The sequence below is a fragment of the Argopecten irradians genome, chromosome 9, assembly GCF_041381155.1.
Source record: "Argopecten irradians isolate NY chromosome 9, Ai_NY, whole genome shotgun sequence".
In the NCBI taxonomy this organism is placed as follows: domain Eukaryota; kingdom Metazoa; phylum Mollusca; class Bivalvia; order Pectinida; family Pectinidae; genus Argopecten; species Argopecten irradians.
The window spans coordinates 25,427,127-25,450,620 of record NC_091142.1 but is presented as its reverse complement, the minus strand read 5'-3'; the positions used below and the strand labels follow the sequence as shown (position 1 = coordinate 25,450,620).

The following is a 23,494-nucleotide window of genomic DNA, read 5'->3' as shown; positions in this document are numbered from 1 at the left end:
GACATATGCCCTAGTCCGCTTAACTTGCCTCTCTGTACAGGTAAAAGCATATCTTATTATAATATACAGACGGGTCTCGTGAACTATATATACACGTGCGTACTAATGAAATATTTATAAGCTTCTTGTACATCTTCTGGTGTATATGTGGATTTATCCGGAAACATATCAAGGAAATGCTCAGGGTCGTGGACAATGGCCATATTGTATGATTTCAACATCAAGTACATATACTTTGTATATATACATAGAAAAGACGATGCTATATCTAGATCTATCAATAATAAAAATTACATGTAACAATGAACACTTTGAAGTAATTAGTCAAACCTGTTATATAGTCATAAGTTAAAAGACACATCTATATTTATAAAGGACATCCCTGTCTATTAGGACACCTTTATATAAAGGGCATCCCTGTCAATAACCGGTACCTCTATTTAAAGAACATCTCTGTCTATAAGGACACCTCTATATAAAGAACATCCCTGTCTATAAGGACACCTCTATATAAAGAACATCCCTGTCTATAAGGACATCTCTATATAAAGGGCATTACTGTCTAGCTGTAAATGGCATCTCTACATAAAGGACATCATGTCTATAAGGACTTATATAATGGACATTCCTGTCTATAAGGACACCTCTATATAAGGACATGTCTATAATGACACCTATGTAAAGGACATCCCTGTCTATAAAGGACACCTCTATATAAAGGACACCCCCGTATATAAGGACACCTCTACATCAAAGACATCAATGTCTATAAGGACACCTCTATATGTGGACATCATGTCTATAGGGACTTCTCTTTATAAAGGACATTCCTGTCGGTAAAGGACACTTCTCTATAAAAGACTTCCCTGTCTATAAGGACATCTCTATCTAAAGGACGTCCCTGTCTATAGGGACACCTCTATATAAAAGACATCCCTGTCTATAAGGACATCTCTATATAAAGGACATCAATGTCTATAAGGACACCTCTATATAAAGGACATTCCTGTCGGTAAAGGACACTTCTCTATAAAAGACTTCCCTGTCTATAAGGACATCTCTATATAAAGGACATCCCTGTCTATAGGGACACCTCTATATAAAAGACATCCCTGTCTATAAGGACACCTCTATATAAAGGACATCTGTCTATAATGACACCTCAATATAAAGGACAGCAATGTCTATAAGGACACCTCTATATAAAGGACATCTGTCTATAAGGACACCTCAATATAAAGGACAGCAATGTCTATAAGGACACCTCTATATAAAGGACACCTATATATAAGGGTACCTCTATATAAAGGATATCCATATCTAGATAAGGACACCTCTACTCAAAGGACATTCCTGTCTATAAAGGATCATATCAATCGGACTGGTACGATATCATTTAAATTCTTTAAACTTTAACTGTAAATGGCATATCCAGGGGCGGATTTAGGTTTTGAGGTTAGAGGGGGCGTGGGACAAAGCAAATCAGGCGAGGGGTCTGGGGGCCGCCTAGGCCCCCAGAAGCTCTCGAATAAATGATGCAAAATCCTGCATTCTGAGGATTTCATGAACACATTTTCCAGAAAATAATTGAAGCCATTTAAGGATGTTTTTTATGGTTTTCGTGTCAAGTGTCATATTTTTTTATTTGAAGTTTTGATTTATTTTTTTTTACTTACAGAATTGCAATATCAAAATCTTAATATTTATATATGGACATAAAGCAAAGAAGAGCGGGGGTCTGGGTGGGGGCCGCCTAGGCCCCCAGAAGCCCTCGAATAAATGTACACTTTTTCCAAAAAATAATTGAAGCCGTGTAAAAATGTTCGTTTATTATTTTTGACGTCTAATGTCATATTTTGAATATAAAGTTACAGAATTGCACTGCCTAAAGTCTGAATATCTATTCATAGAGGCACGAAGCAAAGAAAAGGATGGGGGTCTGGGGGCCGCCTAGCTAGAACGAATATACGTACCCGGCCTACTATGCCTTTAGGCCGGGTACGAATTGGTCCCTATGTATCGTAGTGGAGCACTGCCTCCGAAAATCACTCGGGTACAGTTTTTCATACTTTTTTGGAGGTTTTGAAGTAATAGAGAACAATTGTAGATCTAAAGAAGACACCATTTTCAGTCTAATCGCCTATTGAAGGTTTTTATAGGACTAATGAAAGTGTATGTGAACTTTTTTAACGATATAAGCTTTTACTTTTATACATTATCTGTCAGATTAGATAATTCATTTTCCCTAACTTACACAATCTTCATAATTCGTGTATTGGACAACGAAAGAAAAGAATGCTATTGGTCTTGTCTATGGCCATACGGTGCCAGGAACCATTGCTATCACCCTGTTTTCTAATAGGGAGACTTTTGTCATGTGCATTAATTTTTCAACATCGTTTGCCTATCTTATAACATTATCGTTAAGATATGTTTTTATTGAAACAAAAAAGGAAGGCATCTTGCCATGGGGTGCACCCAGACCCTAAAAGCTCTCATTTTCTGTCGCATTCCACTTTTTTCTTTACACACATTTTCTTAGGACAAATAAAAGGCTTATAGAAGCATTCGGCGTCAGTATTGATCTTGTAACTGGCGTTTTGAAAGTACGCACACATTTGTGAATTGATAGTCGGATTTAATACAGGACTTTAATGCTGATTCAAAAATGTGTAATATATCATTTACAACCTGGAAAACGAAGGGCATGACATATAGTCAACCAGCGAAGACTCATGGCCAGCTACAATTCCTTCCACCCACCCCTCCCCCTTTTCTTTTATTGCTAAGGATATCGAGATATAACCTATCAATATTGAATATTAATGACAATAAATTATCTAATATATTGGGATTTTATCGGGTTTTTTTTTGGAAAAAGTAAATACTTGAAGGGATTTACATTGTACCTTTTAAGCGATGGAGATAAAACCTTAACTTACACGAAAAAAAATATATAATTATTCCATTATGCCTGGATACAAGTATGTTCATGCATGTATGTACCACAAAGTCGAATACATTTAGATTTTAAAATGATAACATCAAACGGTAAAGGTAGGAAATGGAGCTTTCTGTCTAATTCTCACTCTTTATCTAATTCCTTATTTTTTTCCCTTTCTCTCTCTTTTTTTTCTTTCTTCCTTCTTTTCCTTCCTTCCCCTCTTTCTTTTTCCCTTCTTTTTCCTTTTTCTTTTTTTCTCTCTCTCCTATTTTAGGGGGGGCGTACGCCGGGTCCACCCCCCCCCCCCCCTTGGATCCGCGCCTGATATCAATATGAAGGACAGACTCGGCAACCCCACAGTCCACAATTCAGGATCCGGTATGAAGCATATAATAGTAGTATGCGACCTAAATCAATTTCGCTACTTGTTACTTCCCTTGAACATTTTACGTTCGGATGCCCTCGGTTTCGTACATATGGATTAGTATAAAAAATAAACCACATGGAGGGAAAATGTGGTGTTTTGCGATAAAAACATGCACGAGTCCGATGACTGTTCATAGGGTTTGTTGTAATTGGTAAGTGTCCAAACTCGCATGTGTTGATGTGTTTTCCCCTGTTATTTTACACAAACAAATTTAAATTTAGCGTCAATATTTTTTAGAACCGCTGACATCAATGCAACCTCACATGTTGACAGGTGCTTGAAGCCATGAAGGATGAAGGATACATGTAGTACACAGTCTGTATGACTGCAATGCATTTGGTTTAAAGTCATATGATAACAAATAATAATGTATAAAATGAATAATGTATATATTGCAGTCAAAACATCACAACTTATGACATAAGCATCTGTGTAAATGAGCTGTAACCGTATCTACATTCTGTATTCTATGAGCGGGGCATACTCCCTACTCCAACAAAGTTAGAGGTATAGCACGACGAGACATTTTTGGAACATAACGTCGACAATCAGCAAAATACCGTCCGATAAAAAAAGGCTGACCAGTCGACTCTCATGCTATGGTAGTAGCATACTCCAGAACAGTATATACAGTTGTACATTTTGTGTTTAATTATGATTTTATTTGAGAAGTATCTCTGTCTAGAAACAAACGGGAATTACAGACATAACTTCTTAAAAAGTTGTTATAAACACTATAACTTGTCTTAATTAGATGTTAATTGGCCAGTATAGACAGGTTTCCGATTATTTATGATAGGCTTTAGTTATTATACATGTAATTATTAAGATAGAAAATTCCATACAATTAAGCCAGAATAGACAGATATCCAGATTAGAGAAGGGCCGGTTTTTACAGGTAACATACTGTAGATTTCTTACTCTACTTATTGCTTGATTAACTGTACTAATATATATTATAATTGTTTGATTTAAACTGTTCATTCATTGTATTTTATTCTTACAGAAGAGAGATCGTTGAAATGAAAACTATTGAAAAAAGGAGCAGAATTATGGTGGACAAGTACAACATTCAGAGATAGCTATGAAGAGCTGTAAGCTATCTTGGTTCTATCACAATTGTACTGCTTTAACAAGATGTGGAATTGGACAGCAAGATGTTCATATGAAACCTATAGGTCTAGCTCTTTCAGTTCTGAACAAAAGTGATGAAAGTAGGGTGATAGTTTCTTCACAGGGGTCAAAAAATGGGCCATCATCATCTCGAGTTATGAGTGGAACAAGAACAGACTGTCCAATTTTGGCGTCTCCAGCAAAGTTTCCGTTGACATGGTCTATGCTTCGATATTATATGCTGAAGTACAAACATTATGTACAAAGTCACCAGCATGGTACGTTACAAAATATTTCTGAAAGCATGTGTCCATGTGTACTAAATGTTGTGAACTCAGAAACCAAAGTCAAGAGTAAGGGATATGAAATAGTTTACAGGGGAGATAAAATGAAACGGCGACATTTGTCACTGACACCGTGTGGTTATAGAGACAGACAAGGGCATAGTTCGATGAAGTATGACAGGCCTGGTGCATCTGTTCATTCATCCATGCCTTTCCACACTTCTTGCCACTTACACAAATCTGATGACAGTACTATGGACCATGGTTATTTGACAAATGAAGAGGAATTTACCTATAATGAAGAACCTAGCCTATATGTTCCAGAAAACATAGACAAGAATGATATTGATGTGAAAATTTCGTCTGGTGAGGAAGAAAAATATGATTTAGATGACAAATTAGTTAGTCTTCGCCATGTGGTAGATCATCCTAAAAATAAAAAATCTAATAAAGAATCAGACTCGAAGGTGAAACGGACGAGGACGATGAAAAAAACACAAAAGAGTATTGACACATTATTGAATGATATAAACCATAAAAATGGAGGAAACCAATCTTTGTGGGGGAAATCTCCTGTGTTACCACCTGGAGACAAAAAACCAGTGACGAAAAGAAAAAAGAGCAGCAAAAGAAAAGATAAAGAAATTTCAGAATGTGAGAAAATCAATGACCATTCTTCATCGACCATTATGAATGGAAATTCTGAAGATTGTTTGAAAGGCCAGTCTCAAAATGTAGTTGAGTCATTAGGAGACAAGAAAACGTCAACAGAAAGAAAGAAGAAAAGCAAAAGGAAAGATAAAGAAACTCTAGAATCTGAGAAAGGTAATGGCAGTAAGTCTGATAGTAAAAAACGAAATTCTACAACAAACTCTGATGGTTTGTCTAAAGGCCAGTCTCACAATAGTAACAATGGTTCAGAGATATTTAAAATGGTGGAGAATATTCCGTCCAATATCCAGCAGGTGGTTAGGAAATATGGAGTTAGATCTGTGACCGAGGGGTACACATGTCTGGTTACACGCTGTCCTAAACTGCCCCGGCCATCAAGATCAAAGAAAGCCGCCAACAGTCCAACGTGTGGTCAGTTGTACATTAATGCTTTGTCAGGTAAGTTCACTAAAATCAATGTATGAGCTGTAATAACAAAGCTCTCAGCATCATTTCACAAATAATTAGAAATGCTACACCGCTTAAACTGTAACAACATTATAACTTTTTCCAACATATCTGTTAACTTTTAGGTTCAAACTGAAGTTAGAGTTAGTACCCCTCCCTTTTCAAAAGTGTGAGTATATTTACCCACCCCTCCAAAAATTATCTGGACCACTGATATATACTCATAATCATGCAATTCATTTTAAAAACTTATAAATGCTTTTCCTTGACCGTTTTTGTTGCTGGTGTCTTTTTCATCACAAATTCAAACTTACTAGTGCGGCTATTGACTTATCTATGTTTGATTTTGTTTTAGGTCATTTTCAGTGTGATGAATGTCAGAAATCAGGCACATGGACTGATCTCCAGCTCAACTTACAACACTTACGACCACTCAAAAGTCAATCAAAGTATGTTGTTTATCAGATATACAAACAAATTTAATATTTAAAGGGACAATTCAGTCTAAGAGTACATTAAAATTTGTATATAGATTGGAAACAAACCAGTTCTAATGAAAATTAGATTAGTTGGTTTTACTGTGATATGCCAGAAAAGCCCACTGTAGTGAAATGAAATATATGTGAAATGTTCAAACTCACTTGCTGTCCACCATTGCACATAGTGGTCGGACATCTTGTATGCTGAACCCTGGCCCTTGCCAGTGTAGTAAAGAATGTTTTGTCAAGAACTACTCAAATTTCTCTTGCCTTAGCGTGTTTACGTTATTAGATGCACATGTTCTTGTCTAAATATAATTTCACCAACTCCTCTTTGGTTATGTATTGCATTTGATTAACGTATGTGACTTTGGCTCGGGTATGGGTACAGTAGATATGCTATACCTGCTTAATCGTATTGATCAATGGTTTGGAATTTTGAATGGTATCTAAGGAATATAGAACAATACATTTATGTCATATTTTGCTTCGTGGTTACGTAACAGAATTAGCCTCATTGAATTATCCCACAGAACAACGTGTCAAAACCTATCGTTGTATAATCTGGAACCCTGTCTATTATAGTGTTATTACAATAATTAACATGGAATTTTCCATGTCAATTTATAGGAATTGAAACCTGTAAAATCAGGAAACATGGATGAAGCGACCAATTATACTGATTGTGACAACATTCTGTTTAGAGTTACATTTCGCATTATTTTTATGTTCAAATAATTCTTGACATGGTTAAATGCAGTAATTAAGTACATGTATTTGTTATCTTGATTTGAATCTTGGTAAATTTAACTCATATCTGGCTCCGATTTCTCAAAACAAAAGTGCAGACTTAAGTCAAAACTTAAGTTTTTTCCCTTATGTAACTTATATTATTATTTTTTTTTTTACTTAAGTCAGTTTTTGACTTAAGTTTGTTTCGAGAAATTGAGGTCTGATGTGCTGTGTCTTCTATCCAGGATTGATTATCCATGTATGTCAGAAGTGAGCGGTGCCACACTCCGTAAACAGGGAGCAGAAGAAGCGGAGATTTACCTGACGGAGGGGGTGCCCCTGAACCAGCTCAACTCCACTGATCTAGAACTGTTACAAGAAAAGTTTGAATGTGAGGTAGGTATGGGTACACATGTACTGGGGGAAATTATGTGTAAAAGGATTGGGTCAGTATGGAAATGTACATACCGTAGGTGTTAAATACAGTCACTCAGTATATTTCTTTGGCTTAGTCGGCAGAGCCGTAGTTTTTCACACCAGAGACCTGGGTTCAATTTCTGTGTGTATTTTTATTTTCCATGTTTGCAATGTACCTTCTTTTTCGTTCCTGTTATGTATCTCTATCACTCTTACTAAAAATAGAAAATTTTATGCCTCAACTAGTTTCTCTTTAGGCCAATTAAATTCAGATTTCATGCAGAGCCTTCACACAAAAGTGTTGGAACTGATCTGCTATTCATGTCAGAAGTTCAAAGGATAAGTTTAACATTACATTAGGTAAAATATATATGTGCATGTGTGGCATCTATATGCATGTGTGGCACATCAAGTGGCAGTGATGTGTATATATAAACACTTTTATGAACTTTTAAGCTACAGTGTTTATATAATACAATGAAACCTTCTTAAAGTGAATAGTCGGGCAAAGAAAACCAGTCTAAATGTGTTCATTGTCCTTCCAAAAGTTCTCACATATTAATACGACGGCCAAGTTCTGCTTACGTTTCCCAGTTCTGACCATTAAAGTAAAGGAAAGTTGAAAGCATTGAAATCGAGGCTGCGTGTAAATGTTACCACGGACATAGTCAGCCGGGAGGACGTTTTAGGATTCCTATACTTTAAATTGATTTCTTCGTGCGCAGACAGATTTTGGCGAGAGATTTTATTTTTCTATTTCATAAGAAATTATACTGGATACATTCACACCATTTTTACCGACTTTAGCCATCCTTGCCCGACTGTTCACTTTAACAATAATCTTGATATTTCCATTAAATTTTTGAAAAGCGAATGCTAATGTTTGTGAACTTGTGAAATTTAGTAGCCACAAAAGATAGTGTTTTACTATAGCTTTTTGTATATATGTATATGACTGATAACATATAATGATGTATCTGTTTCAGAATCTCGCTCTGTCTACGTTGTTGAGGTATAATGTACGTTACCATGGTAAGGAGGATGCCCTGTTGATACCGTACTATCTGTCTGATGGGACTCTGGTCAGCGCCAAAAAAATCACCTGCATAACCAGGAATGATTCCTACAATTACGAGTTTTCACAGGAATTTATTACCTCGTAAGAATTTAGAAATTATTTGACATCTTTTCAGTAATCAAGAAACAATCGTTAAAATCGATAATCATTTGCTGCTATGTTTGTTATATTAAAGAATAATGAAGATCTATTTTCAATTTTTCAAAAGGTAATTATAGAACCTTACTTGGTGTGTCATGTGGGCATGGACATCTCATGGCTAGTAAGTTATGACATCACTGTGCATTGCACTATCGGCTGGTGCCTTAATAAGTTACTAGTAAGTTATGACATCACTGTGCATTGCACTATCGGCTGGTGCCTTAATAAGTTAACAGATTCCTGTGTGTATTTTCCATGTTCTTCTACATATGAGTTATCCATGTTTGAGACATACCTTCTTTTCCTTTCCTGTCGTGTTTCTCTATCACTCCTACTAAAATAGAAAATTATATGACTCAACTAATTTCTTTTTAGGCCAATTAAATTCAAATTTCATGCAGAGCCTAAGTATTGGAATTTGATACATACTTAGCACAAGTTATCTATTGTAGAAGCATCCATCATAACCCAAGCACAAGTTATCTATTGTAGAAGCATCCATCATAACCCAATGTTCTAATTGAGATTAAAATTAAACTATAATATCTATCTTACAGGTCTGGAAACTATCATCTGTTTGGTTGGAATCAGATTCCAAAAGGTGCTACTTCCATCATCCTCACGGCCAGTGAGTTTGATGCTATGGCTGTATCAGAGGCCACAAATGAGGCAGTTTTAGCTCTTCCTACAGGAATCTCCTCTTTCCCCATACAGGTAAATCCTACACAGTTAAATCAAATTGTTAAAAAAACTCCCAAACATTTAAAAATTTTGTTGATGTAAGTGATGTACGTTGCCTGTCCTTCTGTTGGAACTTTTGTTTGAATTTTTTTTTTCTGATTTGATAGGCTTTTATCATTGTTGTGTTACATTAAAGAGCAGTTTTATTAAAACTCTTGAAACATTTTTTTCAGGTTGTAAAGTATGGGTTATTATAATATTGTTACACACACAACCAGTTCAACTTAATGTATGACTTTTCGATGCCTTGTACGACGTGCACACTGTAACTATCAGACAAATGACCAGGCAGCATAAGCTAGCACACAACTTTGTCATACATTAAATTTAACAATATCGTTATATATGAACTGTGATAATAAAATACTTGATGGAAGTTGGTTGATGAAGTGTTGATGTCAGGCTACCCTCAGATCTTACCTTCATGTTACTAACCTCTTGTGCGTTAATATCCACAGTGCTTGCCTGACCTTGAAAGGTTTAAGAAGATTATACTGTGGTTTGAAAACGACTTGTTGTCTTGGAAAGCTGCCAAAACCTTTGCCAGGAAGCTGAATGAGTCTAGATGTTCTGTTATTAGGTATATATATTTTACTTACCGTATTTGCTGTAATAACTGTCTCTTTCTTGATAAATGTGATAGCATATACAGTAAAACCCCTATAACTCGAACAGTAAGGGACCAGATCAATAGTTTGAGGAATACAGGATATTTGACCCGAGGTTGGTCACGATCAGTTATCTACAGTCGAAATATCTTATCTCTAACTATGATGTGTCAATGGCATTTTAATAACCCAGATTTTCAGCAGTTTGAACTTTTATAAAAGTGGTTTTTGATAGCAATATCATGTTTGAAAAAAAAAAAAATGTATATACATAAAAATGAACGTTTGAAAATTGTTTATGGTTGAACACCTGTTTGATGAATACATATGGTTTAATACTATTTATTTGATAAAATGGAGAAAATTTTTCAGTTCAAGGATTAAGGGGTATTTAACGAATAGCTGTTTGAGCCATCCAGGGTTTTGTTAGAGGAAATATATAGGGACACAGTCGGGACCATGTGATCAGAGTATCAGGGTATTCGAGAAATGCGAGTTTGAGTTAGAGGGTTATACTGTACGTAATAATTCTATTGTGAGCTTGGGAGGAAATATTGAAAATTTAACTGTAAGAAGCTTTGAAAAAATTCATTGTGAACATTTCTTTTTAACCTTTGAAAATGGGTTGTACTATTTGAAAATTTTGCTATTGCTTTGAAAAAAACATTGTGAAAAATTAGTAAGTATTTAATTTGATGTGACGATCCACATGAATCTTATATAGAGTGTACAAAATAAGATTGCGCCTTGTTTTCCTGTTGTCTCTCTCTTATACCATAAAGCCTATTTTTAAACTCCACAAATTAACAACTGTATGTGTAATTACAGACCCAGTAACGATAACCCTGGTCCCTATCGGGCCTTGGATCGTGGCCAATCTTTGAAGACGATAATGAAGAAGGCACACCTGCTGATCCACGAGTCAATCGTTGGCTATCCTCAGCTGAAGAATGAAGTCTATTCGGAGCTGGCAAATCTCAACTTGGTAGCAGGAACTGAGGTAATTTTAATGCAGAAATCATAAAATTTAAGTGAGCTCAGTGTATTTTGCTGAGACACAACTTGTTTTTAAGATTTGTTGTTCATGTTGAATTTGATTTAAGATGTAAGCGCGGGAGGGATCTTTATGTGGGAGGAAACCGGAGTGCTCAGAGAAAACCCACATAATCAGGCAGGTGACCCTTAACCTTTTCACGTCTGTGCCGGGGATCAAACTCCAGCCAACTATGTGAAAGGCGAGCGGCTTAAGCACTACACCACGCGACCACCGAACTTTGATTTTGAATTTGATTTAAGATGCTATACTGCGAGAGGGTATACTCCCTGTCGCTGAAATAGATAAACTGATATTTACATTATGTGGATTGCTATATGTTAAGTAACATCAACAAATCAAAACATATTAGTTACATTTGTCGTTTTGATATAGAAACAATCACAACCAGATCTCTGATTCCACATTTACAGTCTAATATGTTGACCTGGCTTCTCCTAAAGATTTTTTTTCTGTTATGTTTCAGTGGAAAAGGTTTACTGCTCTGAATACCATACTGAAAGGTCATCGACGTGGAGAACTAACGGTATTCACCGGGCCTACTGGATCAGGAAAAACAACGTTCATGAGCGAGTACTCACTGGATCTTTGTGAATCAGGGGTGAGGGTAACTGTAATTACCATGGTTATTTTTAAGTCATCTGACCTATAGTCATAATGCTTCGTCTGTCATTGTGCGCCATCCACCGTCAGCGACTTGTGTGTAAACTTTCCATTTCAACAACTTCTTCTCAATAACAGCAAGGCCTAGGGTACTCATATTGGGCCTGTAGCATGCTTGGATGAAGGGCTAGAAATTACCAAGTAGCCAGTTTGTTCAAATGAATGACCTTGACCTTCATTCAAGGTCACAGAGGTCAAAAAGGCTAATTTTAAATTCTTTAAATGACTTCTTGTCAATAAGTAATAGACCTATAGACCTGATACTGTATTAGGTCTGAAGCATGCTTGGAGGAAGGGAAACAAAGTCTGTTCAAATGAATGACTTTGACCTTTATTCAAGGTCAAAGGGGTCAAATCAACTAAAACCTTTAATGATTTATTGCTTACTTCAGTTCTATTATAGATTGTATTAAAAGTCAGGTGATTATCAAGGCCCTTTGGGCCTTTCTTTTATAGACTGCATAAGGAGTACAGTAATTGATTATAGAAATCATGTCTGTATAACCAATTATTTTCATAGCTCAACCTTTCTGAGATTTTGGTATTAAGCTAAAACCTTTAATGATTTATTGTGTACTTCAGTTCTATTATAGATTGTATTAAAAGTCAGGTGATTATTAAGGCCCTTTGGGCCTTTCGTTTATAGACTGCCTAGGGAGTACAGTAGTTGATTATAGAAATCATGTCTGTATAACCAATTATTTTCGTAGCTCAACCTTTCTGAGATTTTGGTATTTAGAAAAATAAATTTTAAAGAATGAAAATTTTGTGACCATTTTTAAATTGCATTGATGTCAAATTTAAATCTTACAATCATTGAGTAAATTTTCGCGACAACAACATTACCCTGAGAAATTGCAAAAATATCATACTGGTTTTATGTTTCTCTTTCTCACTGTGATAGTAACCATTTTTAAAGACTAAGTAAATCAAGAGGTATGCATGATGATCAGTAACAAATAACACACATTTTGTATTTATCTTTCATGGAGCAACAATTTTTGCCTTCTTCACAGGATAATTAATCAAATGAATGAAGTGTCTTTTCTCACATTCCAGAAGATAACTGGTGACTGAAACCAAGGCATTCAAAATATACTAAATATTATAAGTGAAAAAGTGAGAATGAAAGAGATTTCTTTTGTATTTGTCTTTGTATACTATTAAAATGTGTTTCAAAAAAAAAAAAAAAAAAAAAAAAATTTTACAGAAGACGAGTCCTACAGGATACATTGGTTAAATGTAGAAATTACATATATTTCATGGGAAGAGAATTTGGGGTACACAATAGAGATTGAAACTAAAGAAAAAATAATCACCTCTAGAAACCATTCTCATGTTTTTTTTTGTTTTTTTTTTTATAAATATACTTCACTTTGAGTCTGTGGAGTTTTGAGATGCCTAATGTAAAGTTGCCGAACTGAGGAATATTCAGTTTTCTAAGTTTAAAAATCAGTGAGGAATACTCTAAATTTGCTCTTATATTTGTTTGAAGGTTAGAACTTTATGGGGAAGTTTTGAGATACCTAATGTAAAACTGGCCAAAGTGATGCTGACACAGTTTTCAAGGTAAGTTTAGTTTGTGTCTATACCTAGATTGATGCCATAATCGGGTCAAAAGGACTTGTTGATTTTATCATTACAGATGGAATTTCATATTTTACAAGCAACATTTCTATAGAGACCCATATGATATAACATTTTGCTAACTACCTCATTAGTTTGACATTGTACACCATGATGACCTTGTTTAATTTATTTCGTTTGTCTAAGCCAAACTTTTCACCATATATGTACACCTGTTCTGTAACTAGAGGTGCAAGAACTCATCACAATTAATTTAAACATGTAAGAAAACTAATATTGTATAATCAGAAGTACAGTGTAACTTGTCTCAGTCAAAAGTCACCGGAAACTAGCATATAATTTGGCTGGTATAGACAGGTTTCCAAATTATACAGGTTTTTATATTAAATGAAGGAGGTAAATACCATACAAGTACGCCACAATACACAGGGATCCAGACTTGACAAGTACTGGTGTTAAAAGGTTCATCGACGGTGTGTTAGTCATACTTATATTGATTTGTTGTAGGAAGAATCTGTCTAGCCATATAGATGAATTTGACCACTGGTCCAAACAGTTTGAGAATCTGCCGCTGTATTTTTTGACCTTTCATGGTCATCAAGAGATTCAGAGTGTTCTTGATGTAAGTGTGTCCATGTTTGGTGTACATCTATGTTTATTAAAAAAAATCTTACTAAAAATCAACATATTTTTGTGTACGATTAAAATTTGTGTATTTTTTTTAGAAATGATTAATCGCTGAGAATACATTCCAAGCACAGGTAATATTAAGTCAGTAGAAGGAAGCTGAATCCTTACCTGTTACATGTTGATTAAAGTTCCAATTTATATGATCCTCTATTTATTAGCTGTGAAGTTTTAGATTTCCATCTCTATTACACGGCTGATTTGTAACTATAAAATCAATTTTGTTCATCAACAGGCCATGACTCATGCCGTTTATGTCCACGATATTGAGCACATTATTGTGGACAACCTTCAGTTCATGATGGGCTCCATGAATGTTGACAGATTTTATGTACAGGATCGCATCATAGGCAGTTTCAGAAACTTTGCCACCACCATGAACTGTCACGTCACCGTTGTTATCCATCCACGAAAGGTCAGTACTCAGAGCACAGTTGAGATATTCACGGTTATTCGCTCACAGAAGATAATTAATCAGATCACAGTTGTTATTTACCCACAGAATGTTTAATAGTTGAAACTTTGCTACAACTTTTATTTGACTAATAGAGACATTCAATGGTGGCCACCAAGATCGCCTGTTCAAGAATTAATTTTAATTTTGTCATACCATTTCTGTACATTGTCCTTTATATAACTAAGTGTTTTTGAGTTCTGTCATGGATTTTTTATCACCAGGCCCCAGGATCATGAAAACTGAAGTTTTTGCTTAGCCAATCAAAAGTGACGTAACTTTTTGTAACATGATTTGTGATTGGCTAAGTCTAAACTTAAGAATGTTAGACTTAAGACTAAGATTGTTTCATGATCCTGGGGTCTGGTCCGAAGGGCTGGAGTGCTTATGCTGTGGTGCGGTGTCCGTCTTTCATCAAATTTTCACAAAAATCCCTATAATCATGAGTGGCTAAATGGATTTTGACCACATTTGGTCTGCAGCTTCTTTGAATGAAGGGGAATCAATTTTGTATAAATGGTGGGCCTGAGGGATGAGACCAATAGGGTAAATATAGATAAAAAAAGTTCTTCATCTTCTGTAGGAATGAAGGGATTTGGTTCTAATTTACTTTGAAGCTTCTTTGGCTGAAGAGGAACCTATTTTGTATAAACAGTGTCTCTGGTCCCCCAGGGGTCAGCTGAGTGGTGGGACCCAATAGAGGAAATGAAGCAAATTCTTTTAAAACCTTCTTCTGTAGCTTGTGTTCTTGATCTGGAACATACATGCCCAATAGGTCTTTTATTTATGTAGTCAGAATATCTTTATTTTTGTTCTTTTAGGAAAAGGATGAAGAACTTTATACAGAATCAGTGTTTGGTTCAGCAAAAGCCACTCAAGAGGCTGATAACATAATCATCCTACAAGACCGTAGGAATACCAATCCAAATGTTGGTAAATATATACAGGTGAGTACATACAGGTAAATACCTACAGGATCAAAGGAAAACCAATCCAAATATTTGTTAATATATACAGGTAAATACCTACAGGACCGTAGAAATACCAATCCAAATGTTGGTAAATATTTACAGGTGAGTACATACAGGTAAATACATACAGGACTGTAGGACGAAATGTTGGTAAATATATACAGGTAAGTATATACAGGTAAATACCTACGGGACTGTAGGAATACCAATCCAAATGTTGATAAATATATACAGGTATATACTTACAGGACCGTAAGAATACCAATCCAAATGTTAATAAATATATACAGGTAAATACTTACAGGACCGCAGGAATACCAATCCAAATGTTAATAAATATATACAGGTAAATACTTACAGGACCGCAGGAATACCAATCCAAATGTTAGTAAATATATACAGGTAAGTACATGTATATACAGGTAAATACCTACAGGACCGTAAGAATACGAATCCAAATGTTGGTAAATATTTAAGGGATAGATGTTTGCTTCGCAGGGGTTACATAATTTACACGTGCTCCATTATCATTATACCCTCATAACCTCAACAAAATAAACATCTTTTCCTTATATTTACTGTTTTTCACGTGAATGAATATTATTTATTCTCGCTGCAGTTGGTGGGCTATTCAAATCATCTTTCGTCCGTGGTCCGTGGTCCGTCCGTCCTTCCGTCTGTCCGTTAACAATTCTTGTTACCGCTATTTCTCAGAAAGTACTAAAGGGATCTTTTTAAAATTTCATATGTAGGTTTCCCTACGGCCCTAGTTGTGCATATTGCATTTTGGGACTGATCGGTCAACAAGATGGCCGCCAGGCGGCCATCTTGGATTTTGGTAGTTAAAGTTTGTTACTGCTATTTCTCAAAAAGTACTAAAGGGATCTTTCTCAAATTTCATATGTAGGTTCCCCTAGGACCTTAGTTGTGCATATTGCAATTTGGGACCGATCGATCAACAAGATGGCCGACAGGCGGCCATCTTGGATTTTGATAGTTTAAAGTTTGTTACCGCTATTTCTCAGAAAGTACTAAAGGGATTTTTTCTCAAATTTCATATGTAGGTTCCCCTAGGACTCTAGTTGTGCATATTGCATTTTGGGACTGATCAGTCAACAAGATGGCCGACAGGTGGCCATCTTGGATTTTGATAGTTTAAAGTTTGTTACTGCAGGTAAATACCTACAGGACCGTAGGAATATCAATCCAAATATTGGTAAACATATACAGGTAAGTATATACAGGTAAATACCTACAGGACAGTAGGAATACCAATCCAAATGTTGGTAAACATATAAAGGTAAATACCTACAGGACCGTAGGAATACCAATCCAAATATTGGTAAACATATACAGTTATGTATACACAGGTAAATACCTACAGGACCTTAGGAATATCAATCCAAATATTGGTAAACATATACAGGTAAGTATATACAGGTAAATACTTACAGGACAGTAGGAATACCAATCCAAATGTTGGTAAACATATACAGGTAAGTATATACAGGTAAATACCTACAGGACCATAGGAATACCAATCCAAATATTGGTAAACATATACAGGTAAGTATATACAGGTAAATACCTACAGGACAGTAGGAATACCAATCCAAATATTGGTAAATATATACAGGGAAGTATATACAGGTAAATACCTACAGGACAGTAGGAATACCAATCCAAATATTGGTAAACATATACAGGTAAATACCTACAGGACAGTAGGAATACCAATCCAAATGTTGGTAAATATTTACAGGTAAGTATAAACAGGTAAATACCTACAGAATCAAAGGAAAACCAAATGAACTGTTTTCAAACAAAGTTAAGCTAAGATAATTTTTTTTTGTTATTCCAGGTTGTGAAGAACAGATTTGATGGAGATTTGGGGAAAATGTCGCTTAAGTTTGATAAAGAGACTTACAGCTTTGCTAAAAAAGAGATGAAACCAGTGCTAGCAAAGAAACCATTTGACTATAAGGATGCAGTTGTCATGGAAACTGAGAATGTGTCTGACAGCATACATATTACACATCCACGGGATAGTGGACAATTACCTGTCAGTACTTCTGTGAACCCAAGCTTTGCCAAAAAAGAGATGAAATCTGTGCTTGCAAAGAAAACATTTGACTATCAAAATTATGTTGCCGTGGAAACTGAGAATAGGGAACAGGTACACATCAGTACACCTCGGGACCCAGAGGTGAGGATTTTTGAATTTAATTCAGAATACAATGAATTGGATTTGGATAGAGGCGACGAGGAAGTGTATTCAGATGTAGACGATGAGGAAGTGGATTTAACAGAGGATGAGGATCATGGAGAACGTCTGAAGTATTGACATTGAATCACGAGGAATGTATAAACAGAGATATGGTATAATGTTGAGAATCACAGTGGTGGAAGTTAATTTCATTCGAGGGTATTATTGTTAATATTGTTTTACAAAATTAAGCTTGTAATATCAGGATGACCATATGTGTTCATATGTGTGTTATACATGTATGTACCAGTTTTCTCATCTCTCCTTCAAGGATAGTAGTCAATGAAAGCAAGAATACAATATGTCTTGAACATCTGCAACAACAAAAGATTTTTAAAATTTCTGAAATAGTTTTTAAAATCTGGTTACTCATACCTGGTAAGACAAAGAAACCAAACAAAACGTAGTGATGCCAATTTAATCAAGGATTGATAAATAATCTCATTGTTTCATATAAATTATTATTTGGGTGTAAACAGTCTGTATTTTTTGCATTCTCAAAACCTAGCTAACAAATCGATAGGTCACTAGAGATATATCGTGGCTGGACACCCACGGTTGATTTCAGTATAATGTGTATGTACTGATCACTGAAGTGAAGAGTAATGTAATCAACCATGGATCTCCAGTGATGGAGATATACATGTATTTCAAAATCAAAATTTATATATCGTGATTTTATTTGTTCAACGTTTATAATACTAGTATATGTACATTGAATTAGCATAATATTACACCTGAAATGTCCCATTCCTTTGCTTTTGTGTTATTTAGTTTGTGCTGTTGTTATATTCATCCGACAATTATGTTTAAGAAGTATACATGATACAATGATTATGAAGCCAGTAACTTTTTCGGAGACAAAGATTTAAAAATCTTTTCTGGTGTCATCTGTATATGATTAAAGTCAAGCTTAAAAAATCAAAACATTACAATTGAGGTATTAGAATTTAAATAATTGTATGGTATTCACAATGGTTCATTATATGAAATTTTGATTTGATTAATGATGATGACAACATATGGTGCTGGATTAAACAGTTGTATTACAGGACATATTTCTAGGTTAAACGGTTATATTACAGGACACATTTCCGGGCTAAACGGTTTTATTACAGGACACATTTCTAGGTTAAACGGTTATATTACAGGACACATTTCTGGGTTAAACGGTTTTATTACAGGACACACTTCTGGGTTAAATGGTTTTATTAGCTCACCTGGTCCAAAGGACCGAGGTGAGCTTATGGGATACTGCAGCGTCCGGCGTCCGTCGTCCGTCAACAACCGACTTCTTCTCCATAACCGCTGGTCGGATTTCAATAAAATTTGACTGGTAGCATCCTTATGGGCTACTAACTGAAAATTGTACAAATGATGGGGCTGACCCCCCGGGGGCCTGAGGGGCGGGGCCAAAAGGGGTCAATTTGGCTATTTCCATATAAACGACTTCTTCTCTGAAACTAAGCATGAGATAGCACTCATAATGCAATTGTAGTATCGTTATAGGGTGGGGATTCAAAATTGTACAAATGATGGGGCTGACTCCCGGGGGGGCTGAGGGGCGGGGTCTAAAGGGGTCAATTTGGCTATTTCCATATAAACGACTTCTTCTCTGAAACCAAACATGGGATAGCACCCATAATGCAATGATATCATCCTTATAGGGTGGGGATTCAAAATTGTACAATGAGGGGCGGGGTCAAAAGGGGTCAATTTGGCTATTTCCATATAAACGACTTCTTCTCTGAAACTAAGCATGAGATAGCACTCATAATGCAATTGTAGTATCGTTATAGGGTGGGGATTCAAAATTGTACAAATGATGGGGCTGACTCCCGGGGGGGCTGAGGGGCGGGGTCAAAAGGGGTCAATTTGGCTATTTCCATATAAACGACTTCTTCTCTGAAACCAAGCATGGGATAGCACCCATAATGCAATGATATCATCCTTATAGGGTGGGGATTCAAAATTGTACAAATAATGGGGCTGACCCCCCGGGGGCCTGAGGGGCGGGGTCAAAAGGGGTCAATTTGGCTATTTCCATATAAACGACTTCTTCTCTGAAACCAAGCATGGGATAGCACCCATAATGCAATGATATCATCCTTATAGGGTGGGGATTCAAAATTGTACAAATAATGGGGCTGACCCCCCGGGGGCCTGAGGGGCGGGGTCAAAAGGGGTCAATTTGGCTATTTCCATATAAACGACTTCTTCTCTGAAACTAAGTATGGTATAGCACCCATAATGCAATGGTAGCATCCTTATAGGGTGGGGATTCAAAATTGTGCAAATGATAGGGCTGACCCCCCGGGGGCCTGAGGGGCGGGGTCAAAAGGGGTCAATTTCCATATAAATGACTTTTTCTCTGCAACTTAACATGGGATTGCGCTCATAATGCAATGGTTACATCCTTATAGGGTTTGGATTCAAAATTTTGCAAATGATGGGGCTGACCCCCCTGGGAGCCTGAAGGGTTGGGTCAAAAGGGGTCAATTTAGCTATTTCCATAGAAACGACTTCTTCTCTGCAACTAAGAATGGAAGAGCACTTATAATGCAATGGTAGCATCCTTATAGGGTTGGGATTTGAAATTGTACAAATGATAGGGCTGACCCTGGGGCCTTAAACGGCAATAGATGCGAGGTCAAAAAGGTCAATTAGGCTACTATTTTCATATAAATTACTTTGTCTCTGAACCTATGTATTGGTTAGCATATTTGTATGGTATCAATAGCATCATTGTATGGTTGTGATTCAAAATTAAACTTTGGGAGTCAATTTTGCTTATTTTTCTAATTGTCAGATTCTTGTGATAATTACTAACAAAAAACCAGGTGAGCGATACAGGCCCTCTGGGCCTCTTGTTACAGGACACATTTCTGGGTTAAAGCCATCACACCCCTAACACAATAATGTTGTCATGATCATCTGTTCGTTTTGATTATTCCTCTATGTATGCCACTTGTGTTCCGTGTCAAATCTTTGGACACTTAATGATGCTCCACCACTGACAAATGACAATATTTTTCACTATCAAAAACAGGAGCAGACGAATAAGTATTTTTCTTCAGTTGCAAAAGTTACTTACTTTACACCATTACCACCATTGAAAAATTTGAGCTTCTAATTTCATTTCAAGACAACATTATTAAAAACAATTAATTTCATCCCGAAAAAATTCCATTGTACTATTTCCTATATGAAATAAATTATTTCATATCCTTTTTGTGTTAGTTACACATATATATTCACAATTTAACACAAATAATTGCTATATTGATAAATATTGTTCTGTCGGCGGTGGAGCATCTTTAACTTCACTGAACCACTTGCACGGATGGTGAATCTCCCAACCCTTGTGTAGTAGTGTTGAGGTTTTAAGTATCTGATGATCATTATATTCTGTCTTTACATATAACTGAGTTGCCTCCCTTTTGGGTATGTATTTACTGTGACTATGAAAATATCATGTCACGCTCACAAGCACAACAGCCATTTATCGTTTATTTAGAACAACTGGTTTGACTGTTTGTGTAAGTCATTATTTCAAGTAGAAATCCTGATTGACCTGTATTTCATGATACAGGCCTGAAGGCTTTGTCAAAGCCTGTCTGATAGCAATATAAAATCACCAGATCTCTCTTTACAACAGTAACCTACCGTCAAGGGCAGATAACTCTATATCTATAATATGCAAACACAGAATAAATGCTTTTTGATTTTGAAAAATAACACTTGTTATGTATAGTCAAAGAGAAGATGGATACCATATATTATACATGTAGTTTATTAAATATCTTAAGCTGTTAAGTTTTGCATCATTTCACTTCGACCTGTGCAATGCCAAAATGCTGTTTCTTGTTATTATCTAGTCAAGTTAATGAGTAATTTTTGGATACATTGTTATGAATATGTCTGTTACACAATTTCTTTTTTTCAGAAAATTACAATCAAAACGTGACAAGTTAATCATTTCACTGTCAAATATTATTACCTAGAATAGTACTATAGGATGAGATACAATGTACACCCCGGTTACCTGTAAAATAAAAACGTTTGTTACTCTCTGTTGCTCTTTGTTTGATACAAGGATTTTTGAATGTGGAGAAGTAGGAGTTTTCTCCCAGTGGAAAATGTATGTTAAAAGATAAATATTTGACTTTTTATGAAATTTATACTTAACTCACTTGAACATGAATGTTACAATGAATAGTTGACTTTTTATATTAAAATATTTAAAAAAGTTTAAAATCAGATACAACAAATCAATGGAGTCAAAAAGACTGATGTTCTAAAAGTACAAATTCTAGGTATATTTGACCAGTTTCCATATGTTTAAGGCCATGGTGGCAGACATCCTCGATACTCCAGGGGTTCCGGTCACTTACGATCTCTACACCCCTGGACTATCTCATAGTGAAATTGAAGGCAGCTCAGCTGAAAATATTTGACCAATCACAGACCAGCAAAGATTTCCTTTGAAGACTACAGAGAGAGCGACTCTCAACTTCAAAGCCACATAGTCAACCACAGTGTACCGTTATACGGCTCTTTTGATGTACATCAAAGGACTAAATTACCTGTTCTGTTCTGTTGCCTCCAGTTTTACGATGAGATAGTCCAGGGGTGTAGAGATCGTAAGTGATCGGAACCCCTGGAGTATCGAGGATGGGTGGCAGATTGATCAGAAGCCCTCCACTGGTCGTGAGTCATAACTCAAAATGTTTAATATATGAATTACAAAATAATACATTATCTTACAGAATGTTTAATATATGAATTACAAAATAATACATTATCTTACAGAATGTTTAGACACAAAGTTAAAGATGAATTATTGAATTTAGGTTTGGCCCAGGAACTGAATATCTGAGTCTTCCTTTGTTATGTTGTATTTGTAGCTTTTATGACTGACCAAAAATAAAATGATGAAAACATTGCAGCTTGAATTGTTTTCTTTTGTCAGATAGTGTACTATTAAAATTTCTTGTCTTCTGTGGTCTGTCCATTTGTAAGTAACCAATTCTTATTACCGCTATTTCTCAAAAAGTACTGAAGGGATCTGTCTCAAATTCCATATGGTGGTTGCGTATAAGATGCCCAAGTTTACTGTTATCAACATTGAATATCATTACGTTGATTGAACGTCTCGAATAGTTTGTCAAAACAGTGGTTTTTGACGTCCCAAGCATCACTGAGGAGTCCTATATATTGAAATAGCAGTGTGGTGTCCCTAACATTGCTTTTGATATTCTTTGACCTAAATAAAAAAAAAATGCCATTTTAGCTACATTATACGTACAGCAGCCGTTTTCATTGCACAACCAGTTTTCTAGTCCAAGACTTACAGTAGGTCTTCCACTAGTGGGATTTACTTAAAATATATTTGGAAAAATTCTAATATTGTCCTTGCCAAGTGTTGATATTTTTTGAATGGTTGCCACAGCCGCCATCTTAAAAAAAATCAAACTTACAGTTCCACTGGTGCAATATTCAGCATATTGGTAGAAATGTATTTGTTTTTGACTTGAAAACCTTCGCCATGGAGGTAGTCATAGTCATGCAGTACAAGACCCATTTCAATTCCATTTTCAAGTGTCAGCATTGCGATTGAACTTTTAACTTTCTACATAAGGTAATACATGGAAAGCTTTGCATCCAACATCAACTGGGCATACCTATTTCTGCTCTCTGCGTTCATCAGTAGCCCTTTATACCCGCTT

General features: G+C 35.8%; 1 protein-coding gene across 1 annotated transcript; it reads left to right on the top strand.

The window, feature by feature from the left end:
• Positions 1-2,543: 2,543 nt before the first annotated feature.
• Positions 2,544-22,711, top strand: LOC138331873 (twinkle mtDNA helicase-like). The gene is made up of 14 exons (XM_069279710.1): positions 2,544-3,522; positions 4,378-5,878; positions 6,243-6,336; positions 7,344-7,494; positions 8,502-8,674; positions 9,292-9,448; positions 9,934-10,055; positions 10,912-11,083; positions 11,604-11,738; positions 13,296-13,369; positions 13,895-14,009; positions 14,310-14,489; positions 15,350-15,475; positions 17,361-22,711. Exons 2-14 carry the CDS (start codon positions 4,456-4,458, stop codon positions 17,841-17,843), a joined length of 3,405 nt encoding a protein of 1,134 aa, XP_069135811.1. The 5' UTR covers positions 2,544-3,522; positions 4,378-4,455; the 3' UTR covers positions 17,844-22,711.
• The last annotated feature ends 783 nt before the right edge of the window (positions 22,712-23,494 follow it).

Coding starts and splice junctions, on each gene's coding strand:
- LOC138331873 (XM_069279710.1), top strand. CDS start 4,456: ATGAAGAGCTGTAAGCTATCTTGGTTCTATCACAATTGTACTGCTTTA. Junction 9,449..9,933: donor TCTCCTCTTTCCCCATACAG/GTAAATCCTACA, acceptor TAATATCCACAG/TGCTTGCCTGACCTTGAAAG. Junction 13,370..13,894: donor ATGCTGACACAGTTTTCAAG/GTAAGTTTAGTT, acceptor GATTTGTTGTAG/GAAGAATCTGTCTAGCCATA.